The sequence below is a fragment of the Erythranthe guttata genome, chromosome 13 (genome assembly GCF_056151865.1).
Source record: "Erythranthe guttata isolate IM_541 chromosome 13, IM_541, whole genome shotgun sequence".
Taxonomy (NCBI): domain Eukaryota; kingdom Viridiplantae; phylum Streptophyta; class Magnoliopsida; order Lamiales; family Phrymaceae; genus Erythranthe; species Erythranthe guttata.
Genome location: NC_142545.1, coordinates 15,706,317 through 15,727,055, shown reverse-complemented (window position 1 = coordinate 15,727,055; position 20,739 = coordinate 15,706,317). Strand labels below are relative to the sequence as shown.

Sequence of the window (20,739 nt, the reverse complement as noted above, 5' to 3'; positions counted from 1 at the left end):
TCAAGATAGTACACACCCACTGAAATACACCGAAAATTTCCCGCCTTTAATTCAAACACAATCACGCAAATACCTATTGAAGTATAGAGAAATAACTGCAGAAACACCTGGAAAGATCAAGAACAAACAGAGAACACCACAAACTACAAATGTTCATCTTTAATACACTCAAGAATTACAGGAAGAAAAAAAGGTGTGATAATATTAATGGAATAAGAGAGAATATCGCCATCGCCCCGTGGAAAACGAATATATTAATATTAACAAAAAAGGACTACAAAAATGTCGATAAGAGACCAGGTGGCAGGTAACATTTACAATCAAATCAAAAATAATTTAAGTAATCGGTATTACTATCTTTGTTAATGCAAAGGACCTCCATCTAAATGCCTATATATACCCTATTAAAACAAAAGTATCATGCAAATCTTTGTTGAGAAAACTCGTACGAAACCAATCTGCAAGATCATGCTGCTTTCCGAGGTTTACCAACTTCCTATCAACCCTAACAATCTACATTCTGAAAGCTTAAAATAAACAGTGCTGTAATTGTTAGCCTATAAAGAATATAAAAAGAATTAACCATCAACCATTAGAAAAATGTTTAATCAGCCCTGAATAGATACTTCAGGTCTTCCACTGTAAGCCGAGTTTGCGTGCCACCTGTCCCATCCTCTCCAAAGGCAGATGCAACCATCTCTCTCTTCTTTTGCTGAAAATGGACAGGATAATAATTACAATCCATAGTATCAAAATTAAATGAAAATTTGAGGAACATTTTGAACCTATAGTACTGCAATCAAGTAAAAACATTGTTTTTAAACAAATATTGAGAATAACGTGGTACCTGGAGAGCCAAAATGCGATCTTCTACTGTATCCTTCACGGTTAGCCGAAAAACTGAAACCGGACGCGTTTGTCCAATACGATGTGCTCTGTCAATAGCTTGGTCTTCGGTCGTCGGGTTCCACCAAAGGTCCAGGAGGATGACGTGGCAAGCTGCTACCATATTAAGTCCCAGACTAGCAGCTTTCAAAGACATGATCATGACAGTAACCTAGCACAAAAGTTTTACAATATTACTACACTTCGAAGATGCAACTATAAGCTAATGGAAAGCAAAACAATCGAGTAATCCAAAGAAAGAAGAAAAAGAAAACCTGAGGAAGAGAATTAAAATCTTTCACAGCCCTGTCTCTGGCAATAACAGGCATTGTTCCATCAAGTCTACGATACTGAACAGAAGAATCTTTCAAGCAAACTTCAAGCAAATCCAACATCCTCGTCCACTGAGAGAACACGATTGCCTTTTCACCCACAAACTTGACAATACTATTTGAACCACAACCATGTGATGTTTCTGAACTATGACACCCTTCTATGGACTCTGTGGGACCTGTTAGTAAGGCAGGATCTTGTGGCTTGGACAAATTCAACAACAGCTGTAGAGCAGCTCTAATTTTGGAAGAACCTTGAGGGCAATTTATAGAAGGTGACTTGGAAACTAAAGCAAGCTCAGAACCAGAGGAGACGGGGGTATTTTGGGCAGTCTGCTGATCTGATATAGCAATACGTAGAGTGCTTATAGAAAATACGTGCGACATGGTAATATGGGTTTTGCAACTTTTGGTGGGGCACTGGGTGTCATCACCTATCAATTGTTCACATATGCACTGATTGCAAAAGACATGTCCGCAGACAGTTACAACAGCATCTTCAGGTGGATCCTGAAAACGACAATGAATTCATAAAGCGTAATATGAGAATCCATTTATTTCATTCCATCTTCTAATTGTACAAATTGAAGGGGGAAAAAACATTTTAACATGTTTATTAAAGTGAGATTGACAAAACAGGGCCAGATTAAAGACTTAAGATCCTACAGTAGAGTAAAAACCAGATAGTAGGATAAGGGTTCATAAAACTCTTCATATAAGCCTATCGCAAAAACTGAAGCAAATGACAAGCAACCTTTTCTTCCTTTCTACAAATAACTCTTAATGGAGCACACTCTACATCCAAATAGAGAAAAGACCACATAGTAGGATAAGGGTTCATAAAGCTACTCGTATCAGCCCATAACAAAAACTGATGCAAAAGAAAATCAACCTTTTTGTACTATAATTATGTTTTATCACCTAGGAGAAGAGTGGCTAGATATGACGCACCAATCTGTGGTGTATGAGGACAATATAGGACCTTCAACTAGAAATACATCAAACACAACCAAGGAAACCAAAAGAAAAAATAAATTGAAGGAAAGATAGAAGGGATAACAAGGGCAGAGCACATGTCAGAGAGAAAGAAACATAATTAATATGGCATAAAAACTACACTACAGCAAAAGCAGGAATGAGGTGGTTTCAATATATTTCTTACGTTGCAAATTCCACAGATTGCCAAAGAGGCTTCCAAACAATTCAGAAGGAACATGTGTTTCTCCCGAGGAAGTTTCTTGGCTATAGCGATGGAGGAAGCCATTTGTGAATTAGAATTCAAACCCTTAACAAGAAGAGGGTGGTCACAAGCTTGTCGAAGCCGCAGAAGCATTAATAATATGTTCACATAATTTTGTTTGACAGTTCCTGCGGCGGCGTATTCCTGTCAAGATGCAGAAATAGAGGTTTAAGTCTAGGACTTGTAGATCCACCAAAATATCACATACAATATAGCATTTGATAAAATTGAACATACTGCAAATTGGGCCCGCGAATCAGCCTCGAGTCTGCAATAGAAGTCACGCTCCTCCATGGAAAAATCAACTCTTTTCAGTTCTATAGTTTTGGGTGGAAGATTGATAATCGGTTCTCCATCAATGAAAGTGCCTGGATAAAAAATACAACCAAAATAACATCAATCACCGGAAAGATACTCATGCAGTTTAAGCTGTAACAGAAACATTGTAGATACAGCATCAAAACCTTGACTCCATCACTACCTTTCCATTTCTATACTTATCAACCATAACTAGACGGTCTTTTGTAGAATACATACAAAAACACACAAAAACTCAATAAGCCAATCAACTTGTCATATATATGAAGGATACCTGATAATGCAGTTACAGATAATAAATAGTTACAGGCAATGATATAGTTACATGTAATGAAAGAAACCTAGACGAAGGCATATACCTGAAGACAGGAAGGTAAAAAGGAACTCAAGAAGCCAATCAACTTGTCCTAATTATGGAAGAGAATTACAACTAAACTAAGAATGAGAAAGGATAGAGGATGATAATATTTTTACCTTTTGTTCGACGTAACATAATAGTCTTCAGCACAGCTTGTAACTTCTTGTACCCATCCTTTGGATTCCTATGGATTGGTGCCTTTATTTGCTCACAGAAGGTCTTAAAAATAGCATATGGCTCGTGTCTGAGAAATCTGAAGTAGCTATAAAGATCATCGATTGCATTCTGGATCGGTGTTCCAGATAGGCACCACCTACGTTTAGCACGAAGGCCCCAGCAAGCCCTAGCAACTTGTGTTCTGTGGTTCTTAATACTTTGAGCCTCATCCAGTACAACTCTAAACCATCCAACTTTTGCAAGAGGGCCAGATATAGATTCAAGTAATTCATTATCGATTCCTTTCTTACTCTTCTTACTCGTACAGGGTGTTTTACCATTTGTATTTGCATGTAGCTTTCTCTTTTTACTAGATGAAAATCCTTTATATGGAGTACCTATCGGATCATCCTTTTCATCAACAACTGGCTGCTTTGGCACTTCCATGCTTACAATAGCATATGTTGTGATCACCACATCATACTTGGCCAGCTCAAGATGATCTTTTGTACGGTTGCCTCCATGATAAACTAGAACAGAGATATTAGCTTCACTTGTCACTTTGGTGTGTAACTCTTCATTCCATTGGCGGAGAACACTTGTTGGACATACAATAAGGGTACCGCCAGCTGGCCTGCACTTAGATTGCAGACAACCCTTGCCACCATTATCCTCACGAGGTTCCTTCACATGGTAGGACAGAGATTCTTCATCATCCTCATCCAAACTCAACATCTGCGCCTCATTTTGTTCTTTGTTAGCTTTAGGAGCTTTAGAAGATGGAGACCTTTCCTTGAGTATGAGTGCAATAGTTGATACTGTCTTCCCAAGTCCCTGCCAAAAGATGAAATGAGAAGTAAGTCCATGCAAATGAACAGTTATATATCCCTGAAAAGGGAAAAGAACTCCCATAAACACCTGATCATCTGCAAGGATCCCACCAGAACAGCACGCACTTCTAGTTTCCTTGTTAACCATCCAGGATAAAGCAATTCGCTGCCCAGAAATTCAACAAGTGTGAGTACAGATGGTGTGCGAAAAAAAATAATACCCATCCTTCCAAGGGTACAAAGTAATGATGGCAATTGATTGGTAAAATGAAACCCCATGTAATATAGGCTAACAAGAGTGAATGATAAATCTGACGCCAGTTCCACTTTTTCAATCAGATGCACAGAGCACCATGACATAAAAAAAAAAATAGAAGAAACACTCCTAGGTCGTGTCTAAATCCTGAACCAAACACTCCTAGGTCGTGTCTAAATCCTGAACCAATTTCTCAAATACAAGACTTGTGCGGAGATAATACTCTTACAGGTATAAAATACAAGGTGGACAAAATGATTCTCCAGTCAATGAGGTCCACTGCGGTTCCCACAAAAATACCAAAATAACTAAAACCTAGTTGTTCTATGTTCATTTGGAGAACATTTTTATGATTTCCTGTACTGTAGATATGTTCATTTTCTTCTTCAAAAATTATTCAAGAGATGTGGAGTAACAAAAGCTATCCGTGCAAAAGAATATTCAGACAGTGCATATGTGCATCCTTTTTCACAAGACACATGTTTCAGTCAATTCTATTAAGTTAAGATTCAAGTGACTTACAAGTTATCCAGGGTCTATACTAAATTATTCAAAGTTAAAGACATATGGATCAGCTAAATAGCTCTTCACATTCAAAATAATAAATGTGCATCTGGCTGACAGGCAGGCACAAATTTAAAATAAAACAGAAATGCCAAATGCAAGACTAATGCAATGACGAAAATAAGAAGAGGAAAAAATGGGATTCTCCAAGAATTCGAGGAAATTTAATCTCACGCAGTTTTGCTCTTGCTCTTCACCAAAGCCACAAAGAAGCAGCGGACGAAATCAAAATCGTGTTTTCACAAAAACCAAGTAAAGAACATATACCTGGTGTTTCAGCAGAGGCACAGCCAAAAGACCATCTGGTGGAGTAGCTTCCGATTTCGGCTGCGAAAGATCCTGCATAATCAATTGTCAAATTAACTTCTTCTTTTCGAACTTTAAATCTCCCAAAAAAAGGTCATATCTGATAAAAATATCACTGCAATGATATGCCAGCTCATAACTTCAGCAAATGAAAGCATGAATTACAAAATAATATCTTCCTCTTAAGAAAATATTTACAATGTTCTTATAAAATGACACTAAGAAGACTATATACTGAAAGCAACAACAATTCAGTTTAACACATTCTACAGAAGTGAACACACACAACATAATACATTTCAGAGATTTCTGGCACCAAAAAGAAACACAACCATTAGATGAAGATGAATATCTTGTTGGCTTGGCATAGTTATCTAAATGAACTGGAAATAAAAAGCTATCTGGCAAGAAGATCATACTGACATTTAGTGAGAGAACAAGTAGAACGCAGCATAGTAGATTCAATAGATAATAGCACAGTCAAATATAACCGGCAATAGATTCATTATTCACAGAAGTAGAAAACAGCATACTATTGCTTTGGTAAAAACACACATTCCAATCATAGCCTGCTAGAAAAGCAGAAAGCAAGCAAGGAGTTCACCTGCACTGCAACACGAAATATGACCTGTTCGTCATTTGCTTTAATCCTTGAATGTCCCATTGGGTCTCTTGACGCCAAAAATGGTGAAGCACCAACCAACTTGCCATTCAATGCAGGATTTGGGCGTGCTGGTGCACTCATATCCTCAAGAATAAACACATCAGGTTCATCATCAAGATCGCTCAGTTCTAACACGTCACTCTGAACCCCTGGATATGGTATGTTAGAAGTACAATAACTTTTGTACTCTGACACCTCATTTTCCATTTTTAGAGAGTTAATTTCTGCCTTGACTGGACGGCTCTGAATTCCTCGATAAGGTATGTTAGAAGTACAATATTTTTTGTACTTTGGCACCTCATTTTCCATTTTTGCGGAATTAATTTCTGCCTTGACTGAACGGGGAGGCAGTATGCCAGAATGACAACCATGAGCACCAATAGCTGAAACTTTTACAGGACGCTCACCAACCATACTTGAAGAAAGGAGAGTTCTTTCTAATTTAATGAGTCTGTCTTCATTTTCATCCTTTATGCGAGCAACGTAGTTCTTACTAGAGATCGGTGGCAAAGAATTGGCTGTAGACCACTGTATACCTTCAGTAGCAGGTAGCATACCTGCACCCCCATTGTATTTCTTACTAAATACGTCATCAATTACATCAGAAGCTCTGCGCACTATATTATTAGATGTAATTGATTCATTATTCTTCTTGAACTTGATACCATCTTGTCTTTTGCTGAAGAACACATTTCTCATTGCGTTCATGTCATTATATTTGGCAACTCCAACTTGACCATCTATGTGATGTGACTCATTTCCAATCAGATCACCATTAGGAGTCATACTATTAAAATCCTCATCCGGGTTCTTCGATTCATCCAGAGTATTGACCATCCTACCACTACCAGCTAATGATTGAAATCCAACACTATGAGGAAAATAAGGTGGATCATCTGAGTTTAAAAGGTACAGATCACCATTTTGAGATAGAAGATGTGGAATGTCTTCCATAGAATTCTTGTGGTACAAATCTGCAAACAACATTGAAGCCGTGATACTTTTAATGCCAAAAAATTCAGAATGCATGTTATAGTGAAGAGTAATTAACTTAATGATTTCTACACAAACACGATAAACGTATAAAATGAAGTCTCGTGGGCAAGACTTACTTTCAGAACCAGAGGGCGCCGCCCCTGAGCTTCCAAACAGGTCTTCTTCGTAGTTCATGTGACAAACTTCTGAAGACTCTCCATCATGATTAACAGGATCAGCGCTATAAGAAGACATCATGTCACTCTGTGTGGGTGTCTCAAATGGAACTTTCCAACTGTCACTTTGGCAGTAAAATGAGGGAATCCGAGAACCACCAACAGCATGAGCAAAAGGAAGGCCATCTCCCTGAACAGGTATAGAATCAGCTACACTTCTGGAGTAGCTATGATCTGCAAAACTAAACTGGGAAGAAGGTTCAAGCCTTTCAACATCAGCACCAAAAGAAGTCCCAGCAGATTCCGAGAAGCTATCTGAACATCCTGTCCTACAATCTGAGGCTTCGGAGTTATGTGAAGGTGATAGTATACCACATCCTGGTAACTCAGATCTTGGCGAGAGTACATCTTTTACATTCGGAGATCCTATTAAAATAACATCCATTAACTTTATTTGGCCAAAATCATCATATAAGAGAAAGAACATTGTTAAATATCATGTATCTTAATTTTTTTTAATGGAAAAATAAGCTTCTATTGTTGATATTCATTCGATTCGAATATCAGCCCGTGTCTAGTAGATGTGACTTAATCAAACATAATATTATCAGTTTTCACTTTAGGTAGAAATTGTTATCATTCAAAGAACTGTAGGTAAATAACAACTAACCGTTATAAGAAACTCACCATGCCCTCACCAAATTTCATCGTATAATTTCAATTCAAAAGGTCCATTCGAAGAATCTAAGAGGAGTAGATAGAACAAAAGGAAAACACAAAAGTATGAAACTCAACTGCTTACCAACCTTGTAGAACATCAATAGAAGGTAAATTTTCCAACATACACTCCTGCAAATTAACAAAAAATATGATCATTCACTGATCTACACAATTAAAAAAGTGGAGCAATTCACCAAGAGGATAAAGATAGCATGTTTATTTATAGTAGATTTTAATACGTGCTTAAACACAATCACAGTAACATTAGAACACTGAAACACAAACTGGGTCTGAAAATCATATCAGTACACTAGCACACATTAAAACAATGGCAGCAGAACCATGGAATCCCAGTTATCATACAAATCCCAAATTTCCCAGCATATTGGAAAAAATACAACAACAAAAAAAAAAACAGTTGCATTCAGATTAACCTCTGACCAGCACTGAATCAAGTTGCATAAAGTCCATTAACAGTAAATCAAACACCACCCATCATCAAAATCAATCGCCCACTGTTCCACATACAGAATGTTTACAACACACACATAATAAAATCAAAAAAAAAGTTTACACTCTCAAGCTATCCAATGAGACCAAATCACACACTCCAGTACTCACAATTCAAACAACATCAATCAGATTTAACCAGGAAACATAAACTCTAAGACGAAAATAACCTGCAAAGGTTCAGTAGGCTCTCCTCCCATGACTCTCCAGAAAGAATCAAGATCAAGCAAAACGTCGTCACCCTGATCATCAACACTGAACAACTCATCCATTATACCCAACGATCCCTCCTCCGCGTTGGCCGTCAACATCTCAATTTCTTTCTCCCCTACCGATTAATAAGAAACCCTAATTTCCACAAAGGCTCGACTGCAATTCCAATTATCCAATACACGAACATGTAAGAGCGGAAACGCATATATACGGCACGAGATACAGTGAGAGACGCCAAACAATCGTCAAGTAGAAAAAGAATTCAGCAAAAGAAATTCACTCGGATTTCCAGAATTTAGGAAGGGGAAAAAACAACGGCGGTGCCCTAGAAAAAAAATATGACGAAGAATAGAAAAAATAAAATTGATGGGCGGAGGTGGGAACGGGGGCGTAGGTTAATAAGGACTTTATGATTCCTGAATGGAGTATAATTCTGACTTATTCTGTTCTTTTTTCTCTTTAATTTCTTGGAAGTTTAATGGGGTGAGCTGTTCTAAAATACGCCGCCTCGCCTTGTCTTTTCCCCTTCGTATTTGGTAAAGTCGCCTCGCTGTTGCGTCACGCGTCTGTTTTTTTACTTTTTTTTTTCTTTTTTTAATCAGTATTAATTAAATTACCTTATTAGGGAAGGAAACCACGTTTATATTATATAAAAAATAAATAAATAAATAATGGTAAATTACGGCGTACCGTACCCTGAGCGTTAAGGGTAAATTATGAAAAGAACCCTCGTATTTGTATAATTACAATCATCCCCTAAACTATGAATTATCTTACATGTTCACCCTTACGGTGTTAAATTTAGTGGAATATTCTCCAATTTGTACATGTTTTTACCACACTCGAGCTCCACATTTTGTAACAAGATGAGTCTCTTGACTTGTAAATATCAGATTATGGTGCATCATAAATTGCAGTTTTGCACAAAACGATTACAAATTAGAGATATATTCCACATAATTTAACAGAATTTTGTTTAATTTGATACAATGGGAATAGACATGTAATTACTCGAGCACGATTGATTTTTTCGTAATTTAATATTATGTTAGGTGAGTGGCTGTAATTTACCCTATAAGTTCGATATTTCAATTTTATTCTTATAAAATTCAAAATATGAAAATTGTATATAGTTTTGTTAAATTTTCAATCTTAAATATTAATACAATGAACTCAGTCACTAAGCTTAAGTAGTATCAATTTTTAGGTAATGAATAAATTATTTGTCATATCCCTTGGAAATTACGCAATAATTATAAGTAATTGCTAGCTAGAAAATGTAGTTATTTTTCCTATATATACATTCTTGATTCTTCTCTTGTAATATTTTCAGACGGAACTTTAATATAATTCGTAAGTTATACTAGAGATGAAGCACAATAATTAAAACGTATCTTTTTTTTTTTGTTGGGGTTTTAACATTAATACTTCCTCCCTTTTCCTTTTTAAGTGTGTTTAAATTTAAGGTAAATAAACATTAATTAAAATTAATTAAATAGTTTTTATTTTAGAGGAAAGGTATTTATTTGCCAAATTCAAAATTTAGAGGTTATTTTGCTGAAAGAATAAAATAATGTGGCAATGTTTGCATTTATATATAATTGAGGGAGCAAGTACCAATTTACCCCGAAAATCTGTTTCCAAGGATCAAGGAAAGAATGCAGTTTTTTCTCCTAACTGCCGACTTCCTTTTCTGTTTCTCCCATTTAAATTTCGCTGCAAATCAAACCATTCAACACAGAGCAATCAAGCAGGGAGCTAGCAGTAAATTTTTCCGTTTTGCAATTGGCGTGAGAGCGCCGCCGACAGGGTGAATACTGAATCGCTGTTTTGAAAGATATGGTAAGTCCGTCCAGCCACCACCACTCGCCGGCCGCCGCGCGCGGCCAGCCTATAAAATTGTTTTGTCGCTGTTATTTTCAGTCCATATTATGCGATTTTTTTACTCAATTGCTGTTTCTATTCACGAATATAGAGGCGTTTATGTGCAATATCAATGTGTATGGATATAAACCTGAGCTGCGATTCTTGGTGTAATTTAGGGTTTTTCTTTCTTTTCCGACTGTTTATTTTAGGTGAAATGATTAAAAAAAAAATATGTCGGTTGTATGTGCAAATGTTTTTAATTCTGAATAGTCTGTTGTACAGTAAGTGCCCTAAGGGGTATTGATAGGTACACTAGAAGAAGGTATTTTCGGTTTAAGTTGTATGAGGCTAATCCTATTCGTTTATGTGCCCTAATTTTGAAGATGCTTGATGGCTCAAACTTGGGGTTGATCGTGTGATTATCGTTGAATTATTGTAAGCAGCGATCTATCAACGTTTATTTTGTGAATTTGGTTATTTTTTTACAGGACTCATCGAGGAAGGATATAAGTTGGGATAAATGGGAGGGATGGCTCAGTAATGATGCACATAGCATAAGTTCAATTCAAAAGTTGGTGATCAATTATATGACTACTGAGGGTTATATCGATGCTGCAGAAATATTCCAACTAGAGTCTGGGATAAAGCGTATCCAATTTGCTTCTTTTTTTATTTTTTTCTGTGGTTTGTGTGATTTAAATATATGTTTTGGGTAACTCTATAGCATTTGCAGACTATGAGAATCTACGGATTTCCTTATCCGAGAATAGCTGATGTAGATCGTGAAACTGTGATTCTTCGTACGCTAGTTAAGAAGGCAATACAGAGTGGTGATGCGGAGCGTGCTATTGAAGAACTTAATCATCTGAATCCAAACGTAAGATAACTTATTCCTTTTCTTATTCAGTTGCTTGCACCATAAATATTATTCAATTCCTGTATTTATTTCTTATTTGATCTCAATAAGGACCTGTATTTCTTCATAATCGATAGAGCATTATTTTTTTTTTTGTGTTAGTTTACTTTGTTGTTGTCAATTCGTGATAAATATAACGTGTCAATTAAAATAAATGTTAGATATGTTGCAATTGCAGTTTGGATAGTTTATTGGGTACTTCATGCTTGAGAATAAGACTCAACATATATGTTGGATGAATGGCTGATAACACGTTCAGGAGTGTCATAATATGAATGAGCATATATACACCTTCAGTATGATATGTTCGCCCATGCGTTCTACTGCAATTCTATTTGCTTTCACAATAATTTTACGTTTGCTACAACTTACATGAAACTTCAATTGATCAATGAATTCATGATTTAGATAGTAAACATCTTTGTTACCATGATTGGTGTCTCAGTTTGGTAATATCAGGATTTGATTTGTTTTCAATACTTCCATATCAAATCGATACCACTTGATTTTTCTGCATGTAGATTCTGAAAGAAAATCGCGGACTCGCTTTCCGTCTCGAGCAGCTACTTGTGATTGAACTGATCCGGAATAAGAATTTGGAGATAGCTTTGAAGGTTGCTCAAGAGGAACTTGCTCCAATCGGAGAAAAACATGTAATATTCTGATTGATTTATAACTGTGGACTGTTTCTTTTCTGAACTTAATGCATTTTATATATTGTGAACTTAATACATTTTATATTTCAGAATGATCTCTTAGAAGAGTTGGAGAGGACTGTTTCGCTGCTTGCTTTTGAAGATTCAAAGAATTGCCCTGCTGCTGATCTGCTAGATGTATCTCGGCGCACCGAAATTGCTAATGAGGTGGACGCATACGTTCTTTCAAGAATTGTTGATGGAAAAGGTTAGTACTGTTACTGCTCGTGAATCACAGTTAAACTAAACTTCTTTTAGCTCTTAATTCCAGTATATGAAGCCTTGATTATTTCTGAAGTTCTTAATTGATTACTCATCGATAGATTCATGATATGTTTTAAAGAATGAACCTCAGGAGAGGATCATGAAACGTGCTAAGTAGCCAGGACATTTGATTGTTATTCAAGTTATAAGTGATGAGTTAAGTGAAATCCGAGATTAGAAAACAATTTGCAGTTATCATGACAACTGAAGTGTAGTTCCCGATGGGAATAGTAAACTTCTGCCCAATAATTTCTCGGTTAAGATGTTTACATTTGACTGGTTTCTTGATTCTGTATCTTGTAAACGTTTTGGTGGTACTTTTAATGGCTGCATTTAGGAGCTATTGTCACATGCTGGTCACATTTGAAATCTTGATAGTTTAAATTCTATAATTATATCTCCATTTTCAGAAGTACATTTTACTTACATCGTTATTTTTCTGATGCTTATGAACAGATGCAAAGACTATTACAGGATCAATGAAAAACCTGATGTTGGTGATAAAAGAGTTGGGAAAAACTGAAGCACCTGATGAAGATCCTGCTGTTTGAGAGCTGAAATCCAATGCTTGGAAAATCATGAAAAAAGGTGACTTAAATAGTGAGAAATACAAATATTCCGTATTCTGTGGAAATTGAGGTGTGTACATATGGAGAGTAACAACAGTAGATGCAGTGAAAATATAGTCGTGCATAACGGTAAAACATGAAATTTAACCATTTTGAAGTTAGCCTAGCCTAGCTAATAAGACTCCACCCGAAGTACATAAACCCAAATGGTGATTTCTGGGCAGCCATTCTGCGTAAATTTTGCATGGTGAAAATCTCTGATCTTTGTTTCTCCTGCTATTAATATTTGTCGGTGGCTGTTATAACAACCGTCGTCGAAATTGAGGGCGTAACTGTGAGGATCGTACTGGAATTTCAATTTCTTCCCTTTGCCTCTGTTATTCCTCATCATCACTGCATTGTTATTGTTCTTGATTGCTGCTTTAATTCTCCATAATAGGCTTCTGCACTGTTTCTTGCCATGATTCTGCACCCTAACCCAAAAACTTTCCATCAAGAATTACCAAAGATCAAGAATTGGGGGGGGGGAGAGTTGGTTATAGTTTTCTTGGATTCTGTAGGTAAAATGGAAAGATTAGATGGGGCATAAATAAACAAGAAAAGGGTCTGAGTACTGAGTAAGTACTTTCCTTTTGATTTTATTTTTTTCACCAAGAGTAGGAAACTGGGTAAAACCCAAAAACAGAAAAGAAACACAAAAAAATGATGCAAAAATCCTTTTGGTCTTTTAGAAGAAGCTATACTAGCTCTGATGAAATTTATTGTTGCATTGGGGAACTTAAATTCCATAAGGCACACGCACAGACACACAGTGAGTGTGTAAGGGAGACAGGCAGCAGTGGGAAGAGAGCCCCCCCCCCCCTCTCTCTCCCCTCTCTCTCTCTAGCTCTCTCTCTCTCTAGTCAGGGTCCTATCACTATCAAAACTTGGCTGTACAGTAAAATTTGCTGATAACGAAAAAGTGTTATATCTGCAAATGTTCAAAGCTCCATTCCTGTGCAGTAAATGCAATTGAAGGGCGATCCCCAAACAATTAATTATATTGTCCCCCAACCCTACACGCTGTTTTTCTCCATGGTTAATATTAACTAACTATTAATGCTGTTTTGCATGGTTTTATATGTTCAGTACTTCTGCCTGCATGCCCTTATTTTGTGTACTCTTGTTACTAATATTTTGGACTTTGCTTTTAATGCGTGTCTAGTTCATTGCATGCATGCACCGGCTACTATTACGTTCGTGCGAACACTTACATGAATTAATCATCGTTATGTGTAATTAGTGGAGTATTTTAGGGTATGTGGTCATTAAGTTATTGGAAAAGCCGATTAAATTCGAACACAAGAGTTGACCACCAACGCATGAGTCGTTAATTTTCTTCAAAGGTCTTGACATCCAATGTTTCATGGTTATTTGAAGTGGTAGAACACAGTGTTTGATATCCAATGGTTCATGGTTAGATATTGTAATTCATTGTTGTAATTTTTTTTTTACCGTAGGGTAATATATCTGATACATCAAATCCAATAAAAAACCCCTTTTATCACCAGCAAAAGGGGTTGTGCAGCTGAGAGGAATAAGATAATACTGGGATTTGTTTATTATTTTGCTCTTTGCACTGTGTCCTTGTTTGCTGTCAATTTTTTATCCTGTCCAATTTATCTGATACATCTCTTTTTCCCTTTTTATTTAATTATTTGCTTTTGGGCCCATCTTCTTGTTGAAATTTGATTAGCATGATCAGCCCCCCATTACAAGAACCAAAAACTTTAACATAGTGGGATGGCTTTATTTTATTAATTAATTTCAATTAACAAAACTGAAAAGTAGATAGTGAAAATCTTAAGGCTGTAGCTCGCATGCTTGAGACAATATGTAGTGTAATAAAATCTTTAGATACGACAATCTCTGACTGAATTAATGTTTGGCTCGATAACACCTATGTTAGTCAAATTCGATATGACATCAATTAATTAATTGCTTAATCAACCAATCCTTAATAATTTAATACTAATCTTTTGTCATTCGTACTGTTCAATATGGAGTACTACCAAACATGCATTGTTTTCTCAGCCGTATGTTACAACACTTGATCTTAAATTTTCCGGTACAAATATACGTTAAATCGTTAAACACTTTGGTCTAAGCTCTCTTAATCTTTCACTAATACTAATTAGCAACTAATTAATCCTCCCAATTACCAAATGAGTTCCCTCTCCTCCCCACCACCGTCATCACGCCGTCAGATTTACTTAGCGTTTTCCTCCAAACAACCAGATCGGAATACCAGTTCTTCAAATTGGCTTTCTCGATTTGATCCCGACAATAATTCATGGAGTTTCGCGAGTTCGATTCCTGGATTACTAGAAAACCAAGTGCTGAAGGATTTCGCGATGACCTCGATCGGCGAATCGATCTACATAATCGGCGGCACACTTTGCCGGGAAGACAAAAACCTCGTACCCTCCGACGCCGCTGTTCATGTCCGGCGAGAAGTGCTCCGGTACGACGCAGCTTCCGATCGATGGTCTGTGTGCGCGCCACTCAATTTACCAAGGTACAACTTCGCGTGCGCAGTGTGCAACAACAAGATATACATCGCCGGAGGGCAGTATGAGGTGGCAAGTGCCAGGAGCACCTCGTCCGTCGAGATGTACGATCCAACGGTGGGCGAATGGAGCCAATTGCCTGATCTGAAGAGACGAAGGTACAAGTCCGTGGGGGTGACGTGGCAGGGGAAGGTCTACGTGGTGGGTGGGTTCGTGGAGGGGTGTGATGACGTGGACAATTCGATAGCTTACGTGGGCCGCTGTTCTGCTGAGGTGTACGACGAGCAAGGAGAGGTGTGGGACCTAGTTAGAGGGATGTGGCAGTTGGATGTGCCACCTAATCAAATTGTCCACGTGGAGGGCAGATTGTTTAGCTCCGGCGACTGCTTGAATGCGTGGAAAGGGCATATTGAAGTTTACGACGGTTGTTTGTGGAACGTTGTTGAAAATTCACAGTTGAAGAGCTTTGTTGATTTTTCCGGTGGCCGCCGGCCGATGCAGAGGCTGTATATCACGGTGGCGCCAATTGGGCACTATTTGTATTTTTTGTCGGGCTATAAATTACTTAACGGAGATATTTTATGTGGTGGTGCAATTTCGATGGTGCATAGATTTGATACCAAGGCAAAAGAAGATGCTTGGACTGGCTTTGACCCGGCGTTGACTGAAGAGGGAGAGGTAGAACTATGCAGCCATTGTTGTGTTGTGGAGTTTATGTTAGATAAATAATTCGTGTGATTTAATTATTGGGGTAAGTAGAAAATAATTATGCTTTTGATTTAATTTAGGTGCAAAATAAAATTGGAATATTTTAAGGCCCGTTACACTATTGCGAGCCCAATATTTCTCATCGGCCCAAATAGAAAAAAGCCCATTCGTTTAACAAAAGAAAACGTTACATCAAAAGAAGAGAAAGTGCTAATCAGAGAAAAAGGTCAAGCCTATGACCCACTGGCACCGTTTTGGTTCAACGTGGGCCCCAACATAGGTTTGCCTTTTTACGGTGACTGCTCACACGCGCGCGCACACACACTCGCAAACTCACGTGCGATCGCAGCTCGACTGCACGCGGAGTACCTTATTCGTTTGACCCAAGGGGCATAGTTGGTAAATTGACTAAAATGACTTTAAATTTTTGCATAGATCTGGACCGTCCAAATCCGAGGGCGGGATCCCCAGTAACGAATATCGCATGATAGCGACAATTCGAGGAGTTTTGATAATAAAAGCTGAGGGAATAGAGAATTTTATGAACCACGGTAATGCAGCACTGCCAACTATTTTTTAATGCACATTATTATATTATTTAATTTTTTTTCTTCTGGTATATCGTTATTTAATTAATTAGAAGGCAATTTATTTATTTATTCGTTAATTTAATGCACATTACTATCTAGCGCACATGGGAAATCACAATCTTGAACTTAATTTCCCAGGCAAATGAAGGAAACTCGAGTGTGACAGCGACCAATATAATTGTTTTTAGATTTAAAATGAAATAATTATATAGTTTGATAATATGGAGTATTTTAATTGTTACAAATTACAAAGTGTCGATACAATAATTTGGTATTGGTGGTTAGAGGAGCAAAGGAACAGGAAGCATGTGTAGGTAGTTAATGGATTAGGAGTTTTGGGCCGGCTTGTCTCAATTTTTGGTGATGACTACGTGACAATATGTGATACTAATTAACATTATATTATTAAAAATCTTTTAATAAATTAAATTATATCAATTATGGATCGATCATATTTAAGTTATACTAGAAACCAAACACTACCATATATGAAACTTAAAGGAGAAAATTGGATATACTAAAAACAAACCAAGTGATAAATGGGGCCTAAGTTTGCTTTGTGGTCGATCCGGGACCAAAAATGTTTTATGTTTCCAATTTTGATTAACTCCTACTTTATTTCAAATCAAATTGGGTAGATTAAACACTGATTGAATGCAAATATAGGAGTATGTTTCTGTATGCGAGTAGATGATTAGAACAAGTAAGGAAGAATGACTGAGTCATAATTCATCAAAAAAGAAGCGAGAGCGTGAACAGAAATATAACGTAACTAGTAGAATTCTTATTAAAGTAAAACTGTAAATTAAATTTGTCAATCCTTTAATTAATTAATGATCTTGTAGGTGGATGATAAATCGGACTTTTTAGGTGGCCCAAATACTCATTAAGTAACTGAATCGGCCCAACGAGGTGGTATATCAATATGCTTTTCGTTGGTGATTCCAAAAATTCAATAACTTTTGTTTGTAATTGATTATTATCACTTTTATTATGATTATTATTTACCAACTCTATGATGGTGTTTCCAATTACTTTTGTTATTTTTATTTTTGTTAATTTAAAAACGGTGGATAGTTAGTAAAACTTGTAATAATTAATTGTGAAGAGTTTGAGAGATAATATTACTATTAGTTATTGTAATTCTTAAATTAAAAATAAATAAAACATGAATTAAACGTATATAATATAATAATTAATTCATGTTTAAAATGACGTTCCTTTCAACTGTCAGCACAGAGGTGCTATTTCCAAGTTTCCAACCCTTTCCTCTTCATAATTACTCTTCTAAAGCAAACCCTCAGCTCTCTCTCTCTCTCTCTCTAAAGCCCTAATCCCACCTCCATTTTCAACCTCCGGCCATCTTCTCTTTCTCTCTCTAAAGAAGAAAGAATCTTATGTACTGCTACATATATATATAACCTAGCTTTCATTTTATTCAAAAGACTATTTACTTTTGCTTTAATGAGATGAGATGAAAACGCCGTGAAGAAGAAACCCCTGAAAAAAGCTTTCCCCTGTCTTTCCAAACTGCCATAACCACCAACTCCGCTTTCCAAACCCTAATTTTTTGCGTTCGTTGAAAAATTGAAGGTGTGAAATAGCAAATGGGGGCGGAGGAAGAGGGGTGGGGAGGCTGGCCGCCGTCGCCGGGTGGTTCGCCGCTGTACATTCAGAAATACGACCACTGGACGCACTTCGACAACTCCGTTAACGCCGTCTCGTTCGGATTTGTCGCCACCGCCATTCTCATTTCCATGTTCCTCGTCATGGCTATTTTCGAGAAGTTCCTCCGCAACACCTCGCCGGCTCTCTCTCCATCCGGCGGCCGCCGCCGGCATTCCGACATTGAGGCCCAGAATCACCCTCCCGGCAGCTTCAACACTAAGCCGCTAGCCTACCCATCGCCCAAAGTGAGTATTTATCTCTCAAAATTAATCCTCTTCGAATCTCTGTTTTTCTCCACTGTCTAAAAAATAAATCCTCTGTTTTTTTATTTAATTTAATTTAATAATTAATAATAAAATAAATTCCTTAAAAGAAACCTGCATGTGAATGTTCCTGTACCTGTTGATAAAATTGAAATTGTTAATTAATTGGTCCCTACTTCCATTAATGAAATCTGAGCTAGCTACAGTTCTAATTAAACCTGTTCATTCTGACCCACACTTTTTTATATGATCCCCCTTTTGACCCATCACAATTCACTATTTATTATTTATTATTTGTGATTTGTGATTTATGATTTATGATTTATGATTTATGATTTATGATTTATGATTTATGATATATGATTCGGCTCGCATGGGAAAACCCCTTGTATGGGGACAGGCTGCCATTCTTTCAAATGCCATTGTTTTTTTTTTTTTTTTTTTTTATGTTAGTTAATTGCCTTCTTTGCAACTTTAATAATGCATACACTTAGTTATAACGAGGGCCCGATAATGTTGGTTATTGAATAATCTTTGTTCTGTATGTTTTTAAAATGGGCCCGATTAGGGAAGACATGTGCTCGATACACCCCGAAACTTTTGCTGTCGTGGATTATTAAGTGGTGTTGAAACTAAAGATAATTGGGCTTTTAGGATGATGAATTTGATTTAAGTTTTTTAAGGTAGGATATTGTTGCATTACGACTCGAAACCATCTCTCACTTGTTCGTTTTTACCGTACGGCCATCTTTTGTGTTAAACGATTTATGTTTAGGCACTTGTTTTCTCTTGTTTCTTTTTTTTTGGTGAAGTTCGACGATTTTCTTGGTAATTCTTACCCGCATTGATTGGCTACATGGTCGCACACTCGTCTTTCATTAATGAAAAATACTGTCGGAGTGAATGGAATTTCCCTATCTTTTTTTTTAACAAGATTATAATTTTACACAATCCTACTTTTAGTTATTAGTTGCATCACTCTCTCTAAAGTCTAAATTGTAATGAACTTATGAAAAATATGAATTGAAATTGGCAGATATCAATAAGTGCAAGAGAAGTATCAGTGGTGATGCCAGGTGATAAAGTTCCAACTTTTATTGCACATCCAGCTCCAGTGCCTTGTCCACCCGAGCGAATGACGTGTCCTCCACATCATCACATTTCCATTCTTAATAATCTACACCACCCCACTTGATATTCTCTATATATATATATATGCACATTCAACTTATTTCGAATTTTCGAGCTCTGCCATCTTTTTTGCACACAGCTCTTAGTTTTTGTATGTATAGTATATGTAAAACTCTCTTCCATTTCAGGTTTCAGCTCCTTCTGCCCATTATCAAATTTTGTCACTCATGTCTGAATACGACGCCGTATGAACTGTGCCAGAATGGGTATGAATTCACTACATATAATATAACGACAACAATTTCCATTATGTTGTATGTATAATAAAATATAAATTGTCTATCAATCAGTCTGCACCTAGTTTGAATTTTCGAACCCTCCAGACATTCTTTTATGTTTTTTTTCCAAAATTAAAATAAAAAAAAAAAACAAGAAGAAGAATCCAAATATCACCAAGAAAAAAACAATTCTGAAATTTACGAAATGTCAAATTGGAAGAACAAAGCTCTGCAAAGGCTATCCTATATATAATATTGCCAAATAGTGGTCCATATATTATATATTAATATATAAAATTGGTAGCTTTACTGCAAAATCCAATTTCCAAATCTTGAAGCACGCTTTCTCCTACTTTTGGCAAATATATATTCAAACTGCATCAACTTTTGTAGTGTACCCCACTTCACCACTTTATTCATTTGCCAGGTTTGAGTCGTGACTCGTGACTCAGCCATCATTATATAGTATATACACATATACACAACTCATCACAATCTTCCATTAATGAGTCTATAGCTCTAGCTACCTGCTTTATTTATTACCAACTCACTTGTTGGGAAATGGCCATATCATCATCTATTTTCAGTTATATACCTTTAAATTCTTTACCTAACTCACAACCGAAAACTCATTTCACACACTTTTGTGTGTGCCCAATTATTATTAATTATTTTTTTATAACAACATTAATATTTAATATATAAATTCTTTAAGGCTTCAAATACATAGGATGATCCT

The 20,739-nt window shown here is 36.7% G+C and overlaps 4 protein-coding genes and 1 long non-coding RNA gene across 9 annotated transcripts; 3 read left to right on the top strand and 2 right to left on the bottom strand.

Annotated features, from left to right (window-relative positions):
• Positions 1 to 239: 239 nt before the first annotated feature.
• On the bottom strand, positions 240 to 9,087 carry LOC105968738 (helicase-like transcription factor CHR28). Of its 3 annotated transcripts, none has more exons than XM_088811592.1 (12): positions 8,461 to 9,087; positions 7,856 to 7,909; positions 7,022 to 7,486; positions 5,850 to 6,883; positions 5,207 to 5,278; positions 4,208 to 4,285; positions 3,250 to 4,123; positions 2,695 to 2,825; positions 2,380 to 2,601; positions 1,161 to 1,727; positions 848 to 1,057; positions 240 to 712 (listed from the first exon to the last, which is right to left on the bottom strand). In XM_088811592.1, the coding sequence occupies exons 3-12, from the start codon at positions 7,140 to 7,142 to the stop codon at positions 605 to 607; spliced, it is 3,417 nt and encodes a 1,138-aa protein (XP_088667718.1). In that variant the 5' UTR covers positions 7,143 to 7,486; positions 7,856 to 7,909; positions 8,461 to 9,087; the 3' UTR covers positions 240 to 604. The 3 variants fall into 3 exon arrangements, with proteins under 3 accessions (XP_088667718.1, XP_012848853.2, XP_012848852.2); XM_012993399.2 differs by having other exon boundaries at positions 7,867 to 7,909; XM_012993398.2 differs by having other exon boundaries at positions 7,863 to 7,909; positions 8,461 to 9,055.
• Positions 9,088 to 10,139: 1,052 nt separating this feature from the next.
• On the top strand, positions 10,140 to 13,067 carry LOC105969179 (protein GID8 homolog). Of its 3 annotated transcripts, none has more exons than XM_012993926.2 (6): positions 10,140 to 10,345; positions 10,858 to 11,017; positions 11,140 to 11,246; positions 11,807 to 11,938; positions 12,032 to 12,188; positions 12,701 to 13,067. In XM_012993926.2, the coding sequence occupies exons 1-6, from the start codon at positions 10,343 to 10,345 to the stop codon at positions 12,793 to 12,795; spliced, it is 654 nt and encodes a 217-aa protein (XP_012849380.2). In that variant the 5' UTR covers positions 10,140 to 10,342; the 3' UTR covers positions 12,796 to 13,067. The 3 variants fall into 3 exon arrangements, with proteins under 3 accessions (XP_012849380.2, XP_088667887.1, XP_088667888.1); XM_088811761.1 differs by having other exon boundaries at positions 10,183 to 10,645; positions 10,692 to 11,017; XM_088811762.1 differs by lacking the exon at positions 10,140 to 10,345 and having other exon boundaries at positions 10,878 to 11,017; positions 11,103 to 11,246.
• On the bottom strand, positions 12,838 to 13,712 carry LOC148766024 (uncharacterized). The gene is made up of 2 exons (XR_016029083.1): positions 13,557 to 13,712; positions 12,838 to 13,286 (listed from the first exon to the last, which is right to left on the bottom strand). It is a non-coding gene; the product is annotated as an uncharacterized LOC148766024 (long non-coding RNA).
• A 1,305-nt stretch (positions 13,713 to 15,017) lies between these two features.
• LOC105968530 (uncharacterized) lies at positions 15,018 to 16,091 on the top strand. The gene has a single exon (XM_012993164.2). It carries the CDS (start codon positions 15,018 to 15,020, stop codon positions 16,089 to 16,091), a length of 1,074 nt encoding a protein of 357 aa, XP_012848618.2.
• Positions 16,092 to 17,895: 1,804 nt separating this feature from the next.
• On the top strand, positions 17,896 to 19,938 carry LOC105968507 (uncharacterized). The gene is made up of 2 exons (XM_012993140.2): positions 17,896 to 18,573; positions 19,628 to 19,938. The coding sequence occupies exons 1-2, from the start codon at positions 18,268 to 18,270 to the stop codon at positions 19,784 to 19,786; spliced, it is 465 nt and encodes a 154-aa protein (XP_012848594.2). The 5' UTR covers positions 17,896 to 18,267; the 3' UTR covers positions 19,787 to 19,938.
• Positions 19,939 to 20,739: the final 801 nt, after the last annotated feature.